Source organism: Terrapene carolina, unplaced genomic scaffold, assembly GCF_002925995.2.
Source record: "Terrapene carolina triunguis isolate 2854851 unplaced genomic scaffold, T_m_triunguis-2.0 Scaffold88, whole genome shotgun sequence".
NCBI classification, from domain to species: Eukaryota; Metazoa; Chordata; order Testudines; family Emydidae; genus Terrapene; species Terrapene triunguis.
Window position 1 is genome coordinate 40,841,530 of NW_020664439.1, and position 22,287 is coordinate 40,863,816.

The 22,287-nt window shown below is 38.6% G+C and overlaps 1 protein-coding gene across 1 annotated transcript in view; it reads right to left on the reverse strand.

Moving 5' to 3' along the window:
- The window catches only part of PEX5L (peroxisomal biogenesis factor 5 like), a 129,437-nt gene that overhangs the window by 44,485 nt on the left and 62,665 nt on the right, over positions 1 to 22,287 (reverse strand). The window contains exons 2-3 of the mRNA XM_026649979.1: positions 22,043 to 22,147; positions 3,655 to 3,766 (exon numbers count right to left, since the gene is read on the reverse strand). Of these exons, the coding sequence (XP_026505764.1) occupies positions 3,655 to 3,766; positions 22,043 to 22,147 (217 nt within the window). The remainder of the gene's footprint in view (positions 1 to 3,654; positions 3,767 to 22,042; positions 22,148 to 22,287) is intronic.

Below are 22,287 nucleotides of genomic sequence, written 5' to 3' on the forward strand. Positions count from 1 at the left end.
GAAAAACTATTATTCAGTTTCATTTAATTCAGCGTTTCATTTTCTATTGAAAGCTGCATACTGCTTGGGTTACACATTAATTAGAACTGAAAATAATTATCCTCAGCTCTAATAAAGGAATTAGGGATTCTAACAGTTTGAGTTTATATGAATTTTAATCTTTCATTTCACTGAAATCTTGAAGCTGCTAATTTTTATGTATTTTCCTGCAATTTAACTTTTTTAAAAAAACTGTTTTTATCAATTTAACAATTCCATGCAGATAAAATACACCTAACAACTGACATCAGTGCAAAAAGAAATACAACAATAAATCCTCTGTTTGCAGTAGAATAATGGGAAGGGACAGCACCATAAATCACTAAAAAAACAACATATCATATGAAAGCAGTCCAATATTTTCAAAAAGGTCTCAAAAGATGTTATCTGCAATTATAATTATTTTAATTGTTGACTACTTATTACATATTAAGCACCCTTTACTTCTCTTCGATGTACAAGGATGATATAAGCAGATATATTTCAGATTTCCAAAAGTCCATATGCTAAACTGACTGCATTCAAGGTATCACTTTTAATCCTCTAATTGCACATAACGAATTCCAAGGTTAAAGGAGGAAAGGAATAAACAAACAGCTTCCCAGAAGTTCACCAGGTGCATGAAAGCATGGGTTGATAATTGAAGACACTTATAGTTCCTACAGGTCAGAGTTGCTTCTGGTGTATACTTTACTGCTGCTGACCAAGGTTCTTTTGTTACACCTGTTAGTTGTCTGTAAATTTTCAGGCATTCCTTGTCTGTTGGCTTTGACACATTCGTGGAAGGCAGCTCATATTAGATCAGTTTCCCATTTGTCTCAAAATATTCATTAATTTATAGTCACTACTGTAGCATTCACCACCATGGTTTTCTACTGCGTCATACATGGCAACACGGCACCTCCTATTCATACAACGCACTACAAACGTTACTATGTTGAAACCTTGGGTGGGGTTTCTGCCTTCTTCTTAACTGCATTTGTTTTTTTAGTAGTGACATTTGTACAAGCATGAGCTTAGATTTGGCTAATGTTTTCTTGAGCATGTGTAAGAAGCAGAAGTGTGGGTAGGCTGGGAAGTCAACATGAATTATGTATGATCATCGTCAATATTTTCAAAGGCATTACAAAGACTTCAGAGATCCCTCAGCTGAATCCCCTTCATAATATGCGGATCTCCTGCCCAGCTTACTGGGCTTGGAAGGGTTCATATCGCCCAACAGCACATGTTGCAGCGTAGCTTTTTGGGGGGATACCCATGATATGTAGTCTTAACCAGTGAATTAAGAAAAATTCTTTGTAATTTATGATGTTTGTACATTACCTAGCACAGTAGGGCCCAACCTGGTGGTGTCTTTTCAGTGCTAGAATTTTAAATCATAATCCTGCCTTAATTCTGAATGTCCTTGCTTTTGATGGCTTAGTTTCAGACTCAGCGTTATTTCAGCAACCTTTACAATTCAGTTTTCCAAAGCCCAGGGTGAAGTCTTAAGTTGTTGCTTTTTCATCTTCTAAGTCTTGACTCAGTGAATTCGGTTTTGACTTTGGAATTCTAAAAGTATTTGGGGTATGGTGTGTTTGCTATCATAACTGAGTAGGGAAGTACCAAGTAAGGAAGGGGTGAGGTAATGAAAACAAGCAATATCTTGGAAGAAGCCAAACATTCATTGCTGGTGATTGGTTGAGGGAATCTGACATGATGAAAGAGGAGGTGTAGTCCTGCAGTGGCCTACTCTTATGGTGCATTAGTGTAATATCGCTGCCAGTCCTGCTTATGGTGAGCATTTTTTTCCCTCACAGCTCTGAAGCTGTTAAAACATACTGAAGCAAATTGTCAGCCCAGTTAGCATATAAATATATGTACAGTTGTGTGCCTAATCTGTAGGCACAATTGCCCTCATTGCCTTTGAAAATTAGATAACTGCAAACACAAATATATCAGGTACCTGATTTTGGACATACAGATGCAGTATTGTGCACACAAATTATGTGCATGTTTCACATGGCAACTGGCAAGTGCCATCTGTCTGAAACTCTTTCTCAATGTGAAAAATTCATTAATAAGTGGAATCCAAAGCAAGATGTATGAACACAAATTAGAATTCTCCACTTGGCCATTCCAATGGCTTGTAACAAGGCAAGCTGTTTTATGAAATATTTATAAAATATAACAGTTGCGTTGACTACATTGTCCCTCAACTGATTGATTAATTTACTTTGATTAACCTTTCTACATTGCAAGTGGCATATTACCTCTGAACATACCACGGAACAGCAACACTAAAATCTTAAAAACCAATCCTGCAAGACAGTATACTTTCCGTAATTTTGAGTGCTTTCAGGATGACCAGATCATTTTTATTACTTGCTCTATCTTATTGAAACACAAGGCAAATCAGAAATTTATTACATTCTTTCAATAGCAAAGCTCCTGAGCTCAGCTGCAGGTTTTCTCTTCTTTTCCCAGTGGGAAGGGGATAACATTTTAGTATCTCTTTTTTTTCTCCCCAAGTTTTCAGTAAAGCAAGTCTGTACGTGGCAGGAAGACCAGTGTGGTTTTGACAAGCAGAAATGGAGTAATATTTGGCTCATGTTTTTCATAAAGGAACTTTTTTCATTTACAGAAACACCTAATGCTCCATTATGTCCAATAAAGTAGGGAAGTAAAACCCTGTTCTATAATTTAGGTCAGTGTAAGAAAAAACTATACAAGAAGAGGTTTCAATGATAATGAGCCTTCGAAACAAACTTGGCAGTAGTAGCACTGGTATTAGACAGAATACTGTTCATCAGGAGTTTTGTCACAATTTAGATGAACATATATATATTTTTGTCATTAACTGAAATTCACTCCAGCCTAGCATAATTGGTGGAGAGATTTTTGTGGGGATGTGATGGCCACCATCTAGGCATGAACTGCTACAGCTTGAACTAGGACAGTAACAGACTCACATCTTCCATTGATCAGACACAGAGGGGGATCTGTAACATACACTCACCAATGGGATTACAAAGGCACTCTGTACTTGGGAAGAATCTTACTTCACAACTGGAATGGCCATATTCATTACACAAGCCCAGTGGTGAAGACTGCATTGTAGACTAGATGAACTTTATAGAAGTAAGATAATATCTAGACAAAGCCATGAACCATTACTTAAGCCTTTATCAAAAACCATTAACTCCAGACTTAGGAAGTTTCGATAAAACAAGAGCTAGATGCAACCCACCCATGGTTAAGTTTTTGCAAAAGAAAAGCCAGGCTGAGGAGTTACCAAACCAACATCACTTTCCCAGTGGACTAAAATCAGAGCTGTGTATCTCAACCCCTAATTCAGAAGCTTTGGTATAATTTGAGACCTGGATCCTAACAACCCCAGTTTTAAGTTTTGATTTTACAAAACTAAAGCGTGACCAACAAGGTTTTGCTACTCCCAGATTAATCCATTTGTAATTTACTACAACTCAGTTTTGTAAAAATAATTAATAATGAACCTTGTTTGATTTAAAAAAAAAAAAGAAACTAATATGTTATCTGGCAAAAAGTACAATAAATAAGCTAAAATTAAAATTAATTATCTTCCTTTAATGAGTGATGATAAAGAAAATTAGTTACCAGCTGTATTTGATGTTACTGGTCTGGCAATGGCTTCTGGTTTGGTTTCACAGAGAAAGTCATCAATGGAGGGACTCAAGAGGGGTCTGCTTTCTTGTTGCTCATTCACCAGCTGGCAACAGAAAAACACAAGGGTCAAAGAACTTTGTTGAGATGCAAAATCTAAAGAAATTAAATTCATCCTTACAACAGAATGTGGCTAGTTTCTGCTTGTGGGAGAAGAGAGACTCCAGTGATTGTCACCTTTTTCTAAGGTACAGGCAGCGTTGGGGCTAAACATAGACTTTTAACGGCTCTTTCTGAACGTCTTAAAATTATGCTCAAATTTCATAAGCCATCTGTCTTGGTAAAGTACCAAGATGGCTCTTCTATAGCAATTGTTACATGCTATTGATTATAGGCCTAATTAATGAATACCTGGTGGCATGAATTTCACCTTTATATCATCTGGGTGAGAATGACCAGTCAATGTTGATTCATTGAGGTGCATGGGAGGCATCCTTTTTCCACTAATAACTCACACATGCAGAACTTTAACACAATTTATATTAGAAAATACGCATTAGCCCCTTCAATGTAACCTGTTATGTGAGACACTTCTGTGGAATGCAAGAACATATGAATGACATAGCGCGAACTCTGTGGAGTTTATGAACCTTTTGAATTGGTTTTTGGCTGTGTAGGGATTATAAATCTACTCTGCAGTTTGAACTCTTTGCTCCTGTAATTTTCATTGCATGAGTTTGGTGTTTTTTAAGGAAGATTCAATTCAGATTTTCTGCCAGCTAAAGGCAAACCTGTGGTACTGCACAAATTAGGGATAAAAGAATCCAATTATTGTCCCTGTGCTGCAGTTGACTCTCTGCTGTTCTCTTTGCGGCATCAGGGCCTCTGCAGACACAACTGGGTGCCCTTTTGATGGTATGGTTTGACTTTATTTTATCTTTAAGAATGTTTTTTCCTCTGTTCCTTTTATCTCAGTCTCTTTCTTCCCCGTTTTCACCCTTGCTTTCACCCCCCTTGCTCTCTCCCTCTTCTATTCTTCCTTTTTCAAAAGTTTTTATTAAGTGGCACATGAACCCCACCATATTTTTAACATGAGATGACCTTTCAAGCCCAGGATGTTTGGATGGTTCAGAATTGGCTAAAAGGCATTTTCTCATTCTTGTATGACCTCTGTCAACAGCCGCCCTGAAAGTTAGTGACTATTAGATAATGTATAAAAAACCCTCTGATGTGCGTCAGCACTTACCCGGACAACAGAATCTCAAATTATTAAGAGTAGCAGAACCACTCAGCTTCACCGTTCTTATAAGGCTTGATTCTACACCCCTAAAGTGCTCAGCAATTTGCAAGACACAGTACTTCACAAAGTGATAGGTTGGAGCTGATGAGATATGGGGGAGCATGTCCATTTCTGTGAAGAGTCGAATTTTCAAAGTGGCCCCCACATGTGAGCATGTATGTTTGGCGTGTGCACCCACTCATATGCTCAGGATCCTACGTTTGTGCACTCAAAGTAGACGTACATAATGAAAGAGGTTAGTGAGATAAGTGCCCAATTTGTGTGTGCCAATGGGTGCATGGGGAAATTTAGATGCTGGTTTGAAGATTTGGCAATAACAGATTCCCATGCACTAGAATCCTGATATTTGTATAGTCAAATTACAAGTGCACCTTACAAGAGAAGTAATCATATGGTTTTCATCAATGTTTTCCAAATTATTCACTCAATGGAATTTAGGGATCAAAGTCTAATGCCACATTCTTCTTTTTTGAACACATATACAAGTAATTTCCTAATTTAGGTGAATGTCTGCACTTGATCTGGAAACTGCATTTATTCCAGATGCTGATCTTTGATCTTCATTACTGCTGGATCTGTCTGTACACATATTTTCTAGAGCTACATTTCTAGCAAATACTGTTGGTGTGTCAGACATGTCTCTACATAACTGCACGTTCCACTTATGTGATTTTAAGTTTACCAGGTATAATATACTCCTAGTCATTTCTAGTGGGGGGAAACCAGCTTGGATGCTGTGAATATTTTAAGGCTCTCCTTCTTCTTTTTAACGATTTAACAGCCCCCAGAAATCATCCGTCATGATCATCAAGTAGGCCTCTATCCTTTCTTCCCTCTTGCATTTATGGATCCCATTGTAGGATCACCAAGAGCTTTTCTGCAGGGCTTTTGCAATGCTGAAGATCTGTGCCCTAGGAAACAAAAAGCCCAACCAGAAGATTGTCAGAGCTCCCAGGTCAATGGGATCTTCCAAGGTGTATTTGTGATATGCTAGGGTTCTCAGAAAAGTCCTATAGAATTTGATAGGAATGAAACTATAGGTTTCTAAAAAATCTATAGGATTTAATAGTAAATGCTAATATTTCTGTAATTTTTTTAACCATCCTATAGAATAGGATTATAATACACCATTAAATTATATAGGATGGTTTAAAAATGTTATTACATTCTCTGGAACTTTACCTTTAAGGGAAATATGGAAGTTGGGGGTTAAGGATGGGGATATTGAGAGTCATGGGAATGGAGACAGTTAAAATTGCCAGTTGGGAGGGGCATAGGTTGATAGGAGAGGAGCTTAATGCTGAGGAGTTGGGAAGGAAGGATGGCAGTGGAAATTTGGGGAAGCAGCTATGGCAATGTTGAGAATCAGAATGGGGAGAAAAGAGAGGATTCTAATCCGAATGGATCCGAGTCTCTCAAAAGGTTCAGGTGTGGTTTGGGGATGATTAAGAGTTGAGACATATTGTTCCCCCCCCCCGCCAGTTGGCTGATTCCCACATTCCAAGCCATTTCTTTGTTATTCTTACAACAAGGCAACTGTCATTCACTAGGATGATATTAGTGATGTGATGGAGGGGCAGCTCAGAAGCCCCTTGTTAAAATTCTGCTACCAAAATGAAGGAAAACTGAGGATTATCTCTCCTACCACTGTCCTCTGCAATTAGTATATTTCCAGCAAATGCACTTGATCTAACTGCTTGCCAAGTTGTGTTGCCTCTCTCCTGAGTTTTGGGCATTTTTGTTTAGTTGGAAAAACAAATAGGTCCCTCATCTTTTTGCTCTTTCCCTCTGTGACACATACACTGATTTCCTTAAGGGTTAAAATCTTGTGGGAGCTCCTTATAATAAAGATTGCTCACTGGATCAACCCTCAACTGAAAGATCTGGGCTCAAAACAGTCTAGCTAACACAACCATGATGTGTCTACTAATTCTTGCAGCTTAATAAACACAGACTACATATGGCCCAGTAATACAACATATCAGCAACACAGCAATTATTTAGCAGTGGGGAAGGTATTTCATGACATATCAGACTCTTCAACTATAAGGAATCCCACATGCTGACTCTTTTGCCCTTGATAAGCTGGTATAGGAGTAGACTTCTGACTACACTGAGAAGTATGCCATGCAATTTGGTAAGGCCCCCTCTCTCACATCTTGTTTATATAATTTGCATTCCATTGCTGCCACATGTGTTGGGCCAAATTCATGCCTGATCTAATTCCACTGACTTCAAAGTTACACCAGTGTTCTGAAACATTCATATCCATAGTTTAGTATTAATGATGATTTATGGTTCACAGGCACCTTCCATCGAGGCTCTCAGAATACTTTAAAACATTAATGAACTAAGCCTCATAACACCACTGAGGTAGAGCTAGAGAAGTATTGCCCCTACAATATATATACGAGAAAAGTGAGGAAAAGAGAAATTGAGTGAGTTGACCAAGGTCATGCAATAATTTATGTGGCAGAACAGGAAGTATAACCCAGATCTTCTGAATTCCATTCCTATGCTTTAACAACTAGACAACACACTCTTAGTATACTGTAGTATTATAGGATAATAGGGGACAGTATAATACGCTACAGTATTATATATTTGCCAGTAATGCAAAAACTACATTTATAGAGCAGTGTGTAATCATTAATTGACTTATGAATCCCAACTCAACTAGTGGGTGCCACAAATTCAGTGCCCTGACAGCTACATTTTGCTTTCCAAAATCTCATTTAATTGAAACATAGTCTCAATTGAAAGATGTCTACAAACTTGTCTAGTATGCTACTTCCTTATTGACTTCACATCTGAGGAGGCTCCACAATAACATAAAATATTCCTTCTAAATTGAAATGAATTTCATGCACATTTATCTGACTTATGCTATCAGACACTAGACTAGAAAAACTTGTGTTTTTCCCCCACAAGGAATTCTTTTCTCCAAAACCTGCTTGCTTTTGTTATTCCACTGTCATAATCATGACTGAGGGTGTGGGTATTCATATTTTTGGGAAGGTAGTGGGTGGTACAAATATCTGTCTGGAGGCAGACATCAGCCCCTCTAATGTACTCTATAACTCACTTATCTTTAGCTCTGATCTGAGATGAGAAATTAGTCCTTTGTAAAGAGAGTCTAGGTTCCTGATGTGGCGCTTTTGCCTTTCTTTGTCCCATTATGTACTGGCAACTGTATATGCCCCCATTCAGTATACAACATATGCAGTTTCATAGTGCACAGATGGAATCCACTGATTTCCATTTTGCGACTCGCTATCATTCACCCCATTCAGATACTCTCGCCAATCTTGCTATACTAACTGCCATAATGTCCAGCAGGACTCTGGCTTGTGGGGCTTGGAGAACTGCTATGGTTTGTGCCATCATTCCCATCTGCAAGTGTACGGTAATATTTTATATAGCTACCAAGTGCTTTTATTGAATTTACTGGTTTTCTGTCACTTGTCAAGGAGCAATAGTGCTCCTTGAGTCTAGATTCTCTCATTTCCTGACTTCCTATATTTTCCCCTCTGATCACTTTCTTCACCCTTAACTTCAGCTTGACTCTCTCTGACCCAGGGACAACTTGGTGCCACCTGGCAGAGGGCATGGGGTGCATAGGCTTGTACAGGGATCCCTTGGGTTAGATATATGCATAATAGTTCACCAAAGGGTGGTATGTCAAGTCTCTACCGAGAACCAGTAGCCCACTTGTCATCGTAATCATTGCAAAATGTGTATGCAGGTAATATTTAAGAGTTGTGTCTCTATACTAATATAGGTTCTTAAGGTCTTGGAGTTGACAGGTCACCAGGAGGTGATGTACTTCAGAAAAATTCCTTTTACCTATCTCCCTGTCTGCCCGTTTGTGTATTGTATGTCTCACAATGTATGCCTATTTGCAAAGTTAGCCAAGGCTAAATAAGAGACTGTGAAGTCTACAAGAAAGGAAATCTACAGGATGAAACAAACAGTAGGAGGTGATCTGTTTATGAATAAAGACATACATCTGGTATATCTTGGGGTACAAGAAAACACACAGGATCCTTCACTTAGGAGGCAACTGACACTTGCTTGTCTCATTAAAAGAGTGTCACAGCCAACCTGGCTGTAAAGCATAGCAAGAATTTTGGGTAAGCAATATTCTAATGTCTGCTAGAGTATCTGCTTAATTAAGTTTAAGTAAGAATGCATGTTATAATTTTTTTATATGTTACCATTTGTTTCCAATACTTCTACTTGCTACTACTTGAATCTCTGTTTTGTTAAATAAACAAATACATTTATAGTGAAACTAACTATAAGTGCAGTGTGTTAAGTGGAACAGTGACCTGAGGCGGAACTGGTGAGCTGTGTTTCTTTGGAAGCAGTGAATCTGGAAACAGTGAATCTGTGAATACTGCAAGTGTCGTGTGGACCAGGTGGATGCTTGGAGGGCTCGAGGGTTGGGGTGTGCCAAACTGCAGAGTAACAGTGGGGTCTGAGATTCTTATAGGAGAGTGCTTGTGTTGCCAGTGGCGGGTGGAGCTGAGGAACTGACTGATAGCAGGCACAGACAAGGCTTCCTCGTGCTAAGGGCAGGCAGCAGTGAGGTGCCTCTCAACCCTGGGAAGTGACGCATATTGTCACTTGTACCATATTTCCCTGCAATTACTCCTCCCTGCCAATGGGAGCTGCTTTGGGCTGTGGTTACAAGAGCAGCCAGGCGGCCCCTGGCCCAGACTCCTGCTGCTCGCTTGCAGCCTGCATGGCACTCTGAGCTGTGGTGAGGGCAGGCTGAGGAGCAAGAGGATGCACTGGCCGCCTCAGTGCCTTGCCACCAGGGTAGGTGTGAGGCCAGTGGAGAGTGACAGGGTAGGGTTGAGGGCTGGGATGGGGCTCAGGGGGAACAGGGTCTAGTGACAATGGGCAGGGGTTGAAAGGATGGATAGGATGGGGTCAGAGGCTAAACTGGGTGGGATAGGAGCTGAACATGGCTAGCTGAATGGAGAGGGGGGCTAATGTGGAGGAGGGGCAGGACGAGGGACTTTGCCGTAACTCTCCCACCTAACGCTAGCCACCACCAGGCTCCCTCACTCACCCAGAGAACCCCCAGGCTGCTCTAGGCTCTACCCCCACCACCAACCCCTGGCTTTTCCATCCACACTCCACCACATCTCTCTCACCTTGTAGTGGTGCCCAGCCCAGATTCACTCCAGTACTCCAGCTCTCCCACTCCCAACAAAGCCTCATCCACAGGCCCATCCCATCCTGTAAAGACACCCCCTTAGATACATTCCACTATCCCCCGCCACGCTCCATCCTTCCCAGCAAGCTCCCTGCAGGCTCCTCCAGTTACTCCTGGCTCCTCCCCAAACCCAGGGAATACTGGCTGTCACCACTCCTGGGGACCTCATGAGGGGAATCAGTGAAGCATCATCACTGACTGGAAATGTCCCATACTGAGCTATATAAAACTGGCAGCTATGCTGCCCTCTAAAAATATTCCCAGTTCTGTTCTTTCTGTAGCCTTTGGTTCTTGCTTTTGATATAGGATCCTCTTGTGAGTCTAGTGGCATCAAACTTATATTGTACAGTGCCTGATGAGAATGTAAAGGTGGCAGGATCTTGTATATCAAAACAATTGGCTGTGCCTCGCTGACAACGTACAGTTTACTGAAACTGCAATAAAAAGAGTTTTAAAACATCCAGGCAGCAACCAATCAAAAATATAGGTATAATAAGGCTCTGTTTGTTGAGGAAATGCTCAAATCTGAGAGTGCCAGAAGGCCTGTAGGTAGATGAACCCTGGGAACTTCCCATATCCACAGGTAAATTACCAGTGTAAAGACCAGCTTCTTATCAATAGTCAGACGTTTGCAGGAAGACATGACATTTAGCCTGCTCAATCTGCCTCTGGATCAATGGCTACTACTATCTTATTTACCTTGTTCCCAAAACAACCAGAATTACATCACAGGTGAAATGGTGGCCACCAATCATTTAGAGCTGATAGCAGATAGGTGTGTGTGTGTGTGTTTAGGATTCCAACAGATACCATAATGGGCATTTAAATTCACATGTCTAATGTAGTGTGTAACGTATCTACTGTGCAAAGGTATTTTGTTTCCGCTCTACAGTATCTCCTAACTCTTTCTTCTTTTCCAGACCTTGAAACTCCTTTTATATTCAAAGTCAATGTGCAGTGACAGTGAGTTGTCGGTTATGTTATAATCCTTAAATGTTGAGATGTGTCCCCTTTCTAGTTATGTTGGCCACTTGCTTTAGATTCTTTCTACAGTGGAGTTTTTTTTCTCCCAGATGAATAGATGCGTTCTGCTTCCTTTCAAACTGTTTTAGATCAATATGAATTACACATTCTTTCATTTCTTCTCGTTTTATTCAGTGCTGTGTCTTAATTGTAGAGATTTGCATTTTCCGTAGAAGAAATCAAAACTCCGGAGGAGGTGTTTTTCTTCTTTATAATGAGTTTATACAGCCCAGAGAAGATTTACTGAAATATCTGGTACATTTCTTTGGGAACACTTAACTATGCTGTTGACAAAGACCAAGTGCTTTCTTTGTTTGCACCATGCACCTTTCTTCAAACCTTCCGGTACTCACTTATCTAAACTCAGCATAGATGAAGCCAGCTTCCTTTCATAGTTCCTGTAATTTCCTAAACGACTGGAGCTTATTCTTTATGCCAGCAATCGTGTTTAGAACCTATGTTTGTAAACGTTACATTACAACTATTCTGTTTGGAGACCACCCTCATTAAAGGAGATGAGTAGCTTTGTGGATTAGAGCAGGGGTTCTCATACGTTTTCATAGCCTGAACCACATTAAATAGAGATCAATTCCTCTCCCATTCGCAACTGCACAGATTTACCCTTCCCTTTAGTAATTCTAGAGCAGCCCAGAGGCAACTACAGCAATTCCTTACAAAACATTAGGGAAGTATTTAATTTATTTAGACTCTTTTGATGTGACTCAGCAGCTGAAAATGTGAGATCCAGCACCATGGGGCCAGCCAGCCTTCTACAAACCACCAGCAAATGCTCAGTGGCTCACCAGTGGTGCACGGATGAGTTTGAGAACCTTTGTGCTAGAGACTTATATATCTCTACGGACTATCTCAGATGGAAAGGAGATATAATCGCGTCTCAATTTGGAGGAATGATACACTGGCACTGGAGAATTTTTCTTGGAGCTAATCCTCCTACTCTTCAGCCTAAAGGTCCATGTTATGTCTAACCACCGAATCAGTATGAAGAATGTGAAGATGGAGAAGAGAGGACTAAACCGTGGCAAAAATACCTTGTCCTATTGTAGAATGTACCTTTTTGTAAAGATCAGACAATACTGGCCAATCTTCAGCTGTGCTGAAAACTCTCGAAAGTCAAGGTCCCAAATAACAAAAATCTCTTTAAACCATACCCTTGCAGTATTTTGGCTGTGCAAATGTATGGATATAAGAGAGACTATCCACTCGTAGTATTTACATACATGGGTTAGTTACATTTTTAGAAGCTAAAGAGATATTTATTCACTTCTATTTTTGTTTATACACACACACCAAAGCAGTTGATAGTTTGTGGGCACATTAAGCCTAATGACACAGCTAAATATCCATATAGGATGTCTTTGAAACAAGTAGTTTGTGTCTAAACACTACAACAACCTTGCAGCTCATCAAAGGATAGACTGTTTTTCCTACCAAAAAAATTGTTTTCCTGTAAATCTTTTTCTAAAACAATTACATTTCCTTAATTTCTATTCTCTGCAAATTGGAGTATATGGGCCCGATTCTCATTTATACTAAGGCTACTTTACACTGCTTCGGCTGTATAAAAGCACCTTAAAATGGATGCAAATTATACCGCTTTAAGACCACTGTACACAGCCTGAGTGGTGTAAAGGGGCTTTGGTGTAAATGAAAATCTGGCATATATTGTGTAGGGAGCCCTGGCGGCAAAAAAGCACAGATCACATAGTCTTAATTGAAATCTGATTCAACAATTGTCATTGTCTCAGAATTGTCTATGGAATGGATCATCTCATCCGCTCTACTTTTTGCAGTGCAGGGTCAGAAAGAAGCAGAGGAGCTCAGTTCACCATTTCCCTGAACCTTGTGTAGTCAGTGACACCAGTGAAAAGTGGGTGGTAAACACTACTGTTCTGATTTGGTGCCATTTTACACCCATTTTTCACTGTGGTCTGGTGTAAATAACTACACAAGGGACAGACTGACAGTGAATCTAGCCCATGGATGTTATGCTTCCATGGGGAATGAGATGCCATAGAAATAACAAAAGGGTCCAGTTCCTCCATCTGAATGTCACTGTTTACAGTGGATGCCATGAAATCGTAGGGTTTTCAAGACCTGACCCAAAGCCTATTGAAATCACTGAGAGCCTTTCCATTGACTCCAATGTGCCTTGCATCAAGCCCTCATTGCAGATGTCACAGAGATTCGTAACCCTGCCAAAGTTCAGGAATATTAGGATACAGGTTTTTTTTTTTTTTTTTTAAATTCAGGTTTATTTGCAACTGTGGGGTTATTTTGGAGAAGTAAGGAGGCTGGTCTGTGTAGCAGACTGCACATTAATCTGAAGTCTTTGTGTTATGGAGTCAACATACATAGATTTCCAGCTGTTGTAATGCTCCAAAAGGCTGCAGATTTTTTTCTTCTGGATCTTTCACAATGTTGCTAATACTGCAAGTGCATTCCTTAAACACAGGCACTTTTATCCTGTACTCTTTCTAGCCCATATGCAGTATTTATAATCATGTACCTATCACTGTAATTTCACCATTGGTGGAATAGCTGGTTCCTTCCCCCACCTGCAGGGCTGGAGTAGCCCCCACAGCATAGGGGCTGGAACTAAGGGTGCTGGGGGGTGCTGACATACCCCGTAGCTTGAAGTGATTTCCATTACATACAGCGTTTACAGTTTGGTTCAATGGCTTTCAGCACCCCCACTATAAAAATTGTGGGGCAGGGGGCCTGGAACAGTGTGGTCCCCAAAAAAAAAAAAAAAAAAGACAGGTCTTGTTTAAATTGGTTTCTATAACAATGTAATAGCATCTATAGAAATTACTATATACTTTTGGGGGAGGTCTAGGTTGGATATTAGGAAACACTACTTCACTAGGAGGGTGGTGAAGCACTGGAATGTGTTACCTAGGGAGGTGGTGGAATCTCCTTCCTTGGAGGTTTTTAAGGCCCGGCTTGACAAAGCCCTGGCTGGGATGATTTAGTTGGGGATTGGTCCTGCTTTGAGCAGGGGGTTGGACTAGATGACCTCCTGAGGTCCCTTCCAACCCTGATATTCTATGATTCTACTGTAAAAACCCATAGGGCTTGATTTTCCATTGTCTTGCGCCTTGTGTTGTCATCTACACCTGAGCAAAGTGAGTGTAAAGTATGGCATTTATAAAAATGTTGACCATAGAATGAATAGAGACTATCCTTTCTATGGGTTTTCTTTTTAACCATCCTATAGAATTCTATAGCAGGAATATACTTTTCTGTTAAATTTTGTAGGGTTGTCATAGAAACTGATGGAAGGTTTGTCATTTTCTATTAAATTGTACAGACCTTCTCCAAAGGGGGTATGGCTTTGCACAGGTATTAGCACTGGAAATGGTCATATGGCTAACTTGAAAGTTCTCTGTGGGTCTTTCTACTTGCACCATGCAACTCAGGTGACCTGTAGCACAATGCAAATAGCAAGTTAGAAATAAGAAATACTCAAAGCAATAGCCATCATAAATAGTTTGCAATATATAAGGCCTGGTCTACACTACGGGATTAATTCGGATTTAGCAGCGTTAATTCGAATTAACCCTTCACCCGTCCACACTACAGAGCCATTTAGTTCGAATTAAAGGGCGCTTTAAATCGATTTCTGTACTCCACCTCGACGAGCGGAGTAGCGCCAAAATCGATTTTGTTAATTCGAATTAGGGTTAGTGTGGCCGCACACCACCGAATTAATGTGGTTAAAATAAATGGGGTAGTGTGGCCGCACACCACCAAATTAATGTGGTTAAAAACCGAATTAATGTGCTTAGTGTGGCCGCGCACAATCGAATTTATACAACCTGTTTCCCAAATTCGAATTATCTAAATTCGGATTAATCCCGTAGTGTAGACATACCCCCAGAGACTGAATTATGTTTGCATAAAATATTTGTTATTTAAAATAAATCAACAACCAAATCTGTAAAAATTGATTCCTATTCACAGATAATTCATGAACAGAAAAAGGGGCTAAATTAATCTAATATATTATTTGCTGCATATAGCTTTCTCAGATCTTTTTATGACCATAGAATAATAGCCAGGACATTTTTAAACGTAATTATATTGTTTCATATCATTCTATTTTTATCTCTTCCTTTTTTGTTAAATGGAGTCCCATACAAAGATATATTATAAATGATCTTAAACTCTCATTATTTCCCTTGGTAATGTAAAATTAAGTTATGTGACAGAAAAGTCTGTTTAATTTGTGATGGAAAAGTCTGTTTAACTTTAGGCAGGCAGCCAATTTATGAGTTTTAAACTATGTTGTCAAGGCAACATTTTTTTATTCTCATGAGAATGTTCATACTGAAATTATACATACTTGTCTAAAAACAATAATACTAAAATAAGTTTAATAGTATTTAACTTAGAGATACAAAGTTGGCTAACATACACTTGCATATTTTGTTTTCATAACATTTTAAAGTTATTAAGCTTATGCTATGTGGCTAATATTAGATGAAACAATATAAAGGGGAAAATTAATTTAATTAATTTTAATGTGTTGCTACTGGTAGATAACTTAAAAACAGATGAGACTACATAGCTTTGAAGTACTAAATTCATTAATAGCATCTTCTATATGTCAGTAGTCCATTAAAACACAGTATACAAATAAGTATTCAGCATATTGCAAAGGTCTGTTGTATGAGTCCAATGCTACTCCCACTGAAATAGTGGCAAAATTACCATTGACTCTAAAGAGAACAGATTTGGCCATTTCAAGACAACTTTTGTACTGTATGTTTATGTAAAATGGGCCTGATTGTAGTGTGAAAACAATCCCAGTACTGTAATGCTATTAATTTCAGTGGAGTTATTCCTGATTTACACCAATGTAAGAGAAGAGACTCCACCCGAATATAACTAGTCTTACTGACTTTAATTTTTGCCATTCTACATAGTGCCTGCTAATAATGTATATTAATTAAATACTTCCATAGTGGTATGGTTTCCTTCGTACAAGGGATGCTACAAATAATTCTGCAAATTTAAAAGCTAAGACACTCATAAGAGGTTTTGAGTCATCCAGAACAGCAGGGATTGCTCAGATTTTAAATAGGAAACTATGATTATGGGCCAGATTTTTCCTGGTGAGCCATGTACACACACCAGAAAATCTATCAGTAGCAGTTTGAGCCTATGGTTGAAACTGGCAACCCTAATTCTGTTTCCTCCATAAAGACACACAGAAACCATATGGCAAGTCACCTGTGAGTGACTACATGGAAAGATATAATGGGACAGCCACAGAGAAAGTGGTGTGATCTACATATAAATTCAAGGACATATACAAAGATGACTAGACCAGCAATGATGTCTATGTGTGGTTTCGTCCAAAAACTTATTCCTACTCTTAGTGGTAATAGAATGCCCCAGGAAAGGATGGTGCACAGGGCTATTCTCAGGGGAAATAAGGAAATCGCATACTAATGCTGCTTACAGAGTATGCATAATATGTAGTGCGTGCCCTTTTAAGAAATGGGGAAGGATATTTCACTTTCCTCATCTGAATGTGGCCTTATGGGTGCTATTCAGCAAAAATTCAGAAATCTGTGATTTTGTTGTTCCAGGATCAACCTGTCCTCCGGAAGGCAAAATTTCCTCCCCTTCTTGTGCATTGTGATAACAATGGAAAGGTTGAGCTCTGCAGAGCATGTATCGGCGAGAGTCTCTTCAAGGCTCTGTATGGGCTCAATCTCGCACCCATTTGAAGTCCATGGAAGTGTTGCCTGTGAGTTCCCAGGAACAGGATCATACCTTATATGAACAGCTGACAGGGGACAGTGGGGGAACCACTAAGGCTTTCCTTGGTTATACAGGTCAGTTTTGGGCCTTTTGGCATTAGATATTTATGTTATATCTGATTTTATGCTGAACTTCCATAGGTTTATTTGTGCAAAAATCTGTGTATGTGTTTCAGCTGTATGTTGCCCTCTGACATTAAAATGATACAGAGCCGGGTCTCTGCAAAACTTGCATGAACTACATATGCATACCTCGTGTGTATTAGTTATGAACACAATGGAGTGATTATTTTTCAACAAATGATTTGCAAATGTTTTCTTGTTGGCAAATTGTTCACAAAGAGTCTGTGATATAAACAAACTAGGGAAATACATCCTAGATGGAGCTACTATAAGGTGGGTGCATAACTGGTTGGAAAATTGTTCCCAGAGAGTAATCATCAGTGGTTCACAGTCATGCTGGAAAGGCATAATGAGTGGGGTCCCACAGGGATCGGTTCTGGGTCCGGTTCTGTTCAATATCTTCCTCAATGATTTAGATAATGGCATAGAGAGTACATGTATAAAGTTTGCGGACGATACCAAGCTGGGAGGGGTTGCAAGTGCTTTGGAGGATAGGATTAAAATTCAAAATGATCTGGACAAACTGCAGAAATGGTCTGAAGTAAATAGGATGAAATTCAATAAGGACAAATGCAAAGTACTGCACTTAGGAAGGAACAATCAGTTGCACACATACAAAATAGGAACTGATTGCCTAGGAAGGAGTACTGCAGAAAGGGATCTGGGGATCATAGTGGATCACAAGCTAAATATGGGTCAACAGTGTAGCACTGTTGCAAAAAAAAGCAAACATCATTCTGGGATCTATTAGCAGGAGTATTGTAAACAAGATGCGAAAAGTAATTCTTCCGCTCTACTCCGCGCTGATTAGGCCTGAACTGGAGTAATGTGTCCAGTTCTGGATGCCACATTTCAGGAAAGATGTGGACAAATTGGAGAAAGTCCAGAGAAAAGCAACAAAAATGATTAAAGGTCTAGAAAACATGGCCTATAAGGGGACATTGAAAAAATTGGGTTTGTTAGTTTAGAAGAGAAGACTGAGAGGGGACATGATAAAAGTTTTCAAGTACATAAAAAGTTGTTACAAGGAGGAGGGAGAAAAATTGTTCTTCTTAACCTCTGAGGATAGGACAAGAAGCAATGGGCTTAAATTGCAGCAAGGGTGGTTTAGGTTGGACATTAGGAAAAACTTCCTAACTGTCAGAGTGGTTAAGCACTGGAATAAATTGCCTAGGGAGGTTGTGGAATCTTCATCATTGGGGATTTTTAAGAGCAGGTTGGACAAACACCTGTCAGGGATGGTCTAGATAATTCTTAGTCCTGGAGGGCAGGGGACTAGACTAGATGACCTCTCAAGGTCCCTTCCAATTCTATGATTCTATGATTGTTACATTTATTCACTGTTCAAAACCATTAGTGAATTTCCTCAACAAATAATTCTAGATCTGTAGATTGTTCATAAACACTTGACTGTGACTATTCAAAAATGGCATTGTATTGATTAGTTAATCATGTGGTATTGATTCAGTTCCTTTATCGGGTGAATTAAGCTGCCAATTCAGTAAAGCACTTAGGGTAGGCCTCAAAGCCCTTAAGCATGTGTTTAACTTCTTCCCTATACAGCAAAACACTTCATCACATTCTTAACATTAAGCACATGTTGAAGTGCTTTGCTGAATCAGGGCCTAAATCTCTAACTGACCTAGAGTGAATTGTGAATCTGACTGTTGATTGTACAATTCAAAATGTGTCTTCAAAGAATATTTGAGTGTAAACTGAACTTTTCATGGTTATTCCTGCTAGTAAATAATTCTCAAGTGCTCAAATGTTTCTAAAAAGTGAACACACAAAACTTGCAAAGAGAGTCAAATAGAAATTTACTTTTGAATTCACATGAATATTCATAAATAATTTTCTCCATTAGTCACTCAGCTGCAGTCAGTAATATATGATTTTCTGTAAATAGATTACGTCTCTCTCTCCCGTTTTCTAGATTCCATGAATAATAAATGCACTTTTAAAAAATTTGTCTTCTCTCTCTGTTTGAACCTTCTTACCAAGAGACAGGGAGACAGTAATATAAAATGGAGACACATTGTACCAAATCCCATTAACACTAAAACCCTGCTTTCTGCACTGATACTTGATATACAGTATTAAATTTGGATACATCTGAATGCCTTCTTATGCCAATAAAGAGACTTTCACTGACAAAATTGAGATAGACTCACAGAAAGTAGAGACTGAAAAGACCTGTTAAATCATGGGGTATCCTGCTGCTAGTGTAGTATGTTCCTTAATGTTGATACGATGGGCCAGATTTGCAGGTGGTGTGAATCAGCAAAGCTATGCTAATTCATAGCAGTTGAGGATCTGTGATTATATTTGATTATGTAACTTATGGTAAAGTAATATTTGCTGTATTCATGAATTTGAAAAAACTATTTCAAATATACAGTGATTATTTCTCTCAACAAATAAGTGTCACCTCTTCCCAGGAGCGGTTGGATAGGAGCATAAAAATAATTGAATGTGAATATGTGTCCAGCTTGTGCTCCAGTGAATGTATATGGTATTTTCCAGGGAGAAGAGGAGAGAGGGAGCTTCCTTGAAGCTTTACTTAAAGCACCTTCACACGTTATAACTGACAATTTCTCACAAAATCCAGGGACTGTATGTCTCATACCTGTACTGTAGACGCCACTGATCTCATCTGAGTTTTCTTCACCAATCAAGCATGGTAAGTCCTAGTTTCACTGAGCACTTTGTGTGTGTGTGTTTGTCATGTTTTGTCCATTATGAAAACAAATGGGTCTATTTAAGTAGGAATTGCATGTATTCTGGAAGCCACTTCACATGCAAAATTCCCACTGAGTTCAATGGGAGTTGCACAGGCGAGGGGCTGCAAGACCAGGCCCTTAATGAGATCTTGAGATAACCATTACTGTTACAAAAAATACACAGCTACACAGTATTCTTCAATGCTGATTCTGTGTGACTAGTAGATGACCTTTGAAAGACTAGACCTTACTCTTTTGACCTAAATTTGACTTGACTTGGAAAGTTTGGCCAGTGGTAATTAGTAATTATTTCCATTTGATATACATATTATATCCCGTGAGCTGCAGCCACATCCATCTCTCTCATCATGTGAAGAATCAGGACAAATATACCATTAGTAAAGGCCGAATGTATATTGCCATATAGCAACACAGTATTCTGAATGAATGACCTGAACAAGAGGTTTGCACAGAGACATTAAAGACATAAGAATCTTAATACAGCAACACATCCAGAAAGTTAGGATACAAATGATAAATATGATATGATCATATACCATACATAACACATACATGATGCAGAGGTGGCTATGGAAAATACTCACTTTTTCACTTGATTCTGCTTCCTTTTGGCTTGTGCACCCCATTGGTGCATAGCAGGGAAATAGGTACTTGTGTGTAGTGGAAAAAATTACACTGACTAATAAACACGAGCATTTTACTTAGAAAAACTGTCACAAACTATTGCTGAATGAAATTGACAAACAACCAATACAAATAGTGCATCAAACATGTTATGAACCTAGGATGAAGTCCTGGCCCATTGAAGTCAATGGGAGTTTTGCCATTCACTTCAAGGGGCCCAGGATTTCACCCCTCGTTTCAATATTTGTGATTCATAAACTGGTTAGTGTAAAATTGGAATGTGATGCATTAAACAAAGCATCCTATTCCCTCATGCAATTGTGTTTTAACTAATACAGTATATCACAAGTATAATACAACATTTGACAGAGGTTTAGGAGGAAATTGACAAATGTTTTCCAATGTATAGGAAAATGTCAATGATCAAAAATTCTATTATTAATTAATTGACTTAGTGTAATACATTTTATATAGGCTATAAGGTAAGCCTGTACTGGCATTTTATAAGTCGCATATTATTTTTAAACATAAATATCTATTACCCTACAGTAGAAAAAAGGTTTTTGGATTTTGTTGAAGATTATTTTTATGTAAGAAAAGCCATGTAATGTATGACATCAAACCTATTGTTGAATATGAATAACCTTGTGTACTTTAATGTTAAATATTAAGCATCAAATCAAGTAATTGTATTAAATTCTGTTACTAGTATGTTGCTGGGGAAAATATTGCTAAATTTAAGCCAAAGTTGCTGGTTAGCCACATGATTTTTTTTTTAATTATCCAATTCAGATGTATTATACATTTGTGTCATTTTCATTACTTATAGTCTACCACCTATCAAGTTTCAGGTAATGGACCTGTATTCTTGCATTTACTGGCTTTACAAAGATGAAAACAATGAAGTATGTAAAATAATCTAATTTGAAATATGAGTTAAATGCTACTGAAAACTTAAGGGATTTTATGTATTTATAAATGATACCACTATCAAGTGGTTGTTATATATGATTTTATATATACATATTGTACATATGAATAGGTGTGTATATATATATATATATTATGATAGGTAAATACTGACAGCATGAATAATATTTGACCTTTTAAAATCAATTTTAAATACTCTACTGGTAACTGACATATGTATATTGTGCTTACTACAAATCATTTGATCAGAAAATTTGCATTTTTTTGTTCAAAAGCTCCAAAGCACAAGCAGTTAATTTATTTACCATAAGCTATTATCTTCTATATTATGTTCTGATGACACAAAATTTAATTTTGTATAAAATATTTTCTGAAGGGTCAAGCTCAAGCAGACTCACTAAAACTAATATACACCAATTGAAAACCTAAACAACGAATGAATTTCTCCTCATTCCCCTTTTTTTATTTGTGGCATTTTATAATAGCTTTTTCTTTTGGGAAAACTATAATTGCCTGTTAAGTTTTGACTCACGAATGTTAATGCTTATCTGCTAGTTAAATTACATTCTTCATTAGATTAACATATGTCAGCTGCCTACTGGAATCCTAACATTCTGCCCACCTGTGATGTCATAGTAAGGAGGGGCTTTTCCTCTGCAGACTCCTCCCTCGGTATCTCCTTCATCACCATGGCAACAGCCTTATCTGCCGCCCTAGAGCCTTTCCCCTACAACAGTGAAATCAACAATGGCTTGTGTCAGGAGGAATCTTTGTTACTGGTTACAAAAAATACACCCCAGAACAATCCAGTAATTAAATGACGGTGTTACGCTGGAAGTAAAAGTATGTTGTTGTTGAAAATAAAAT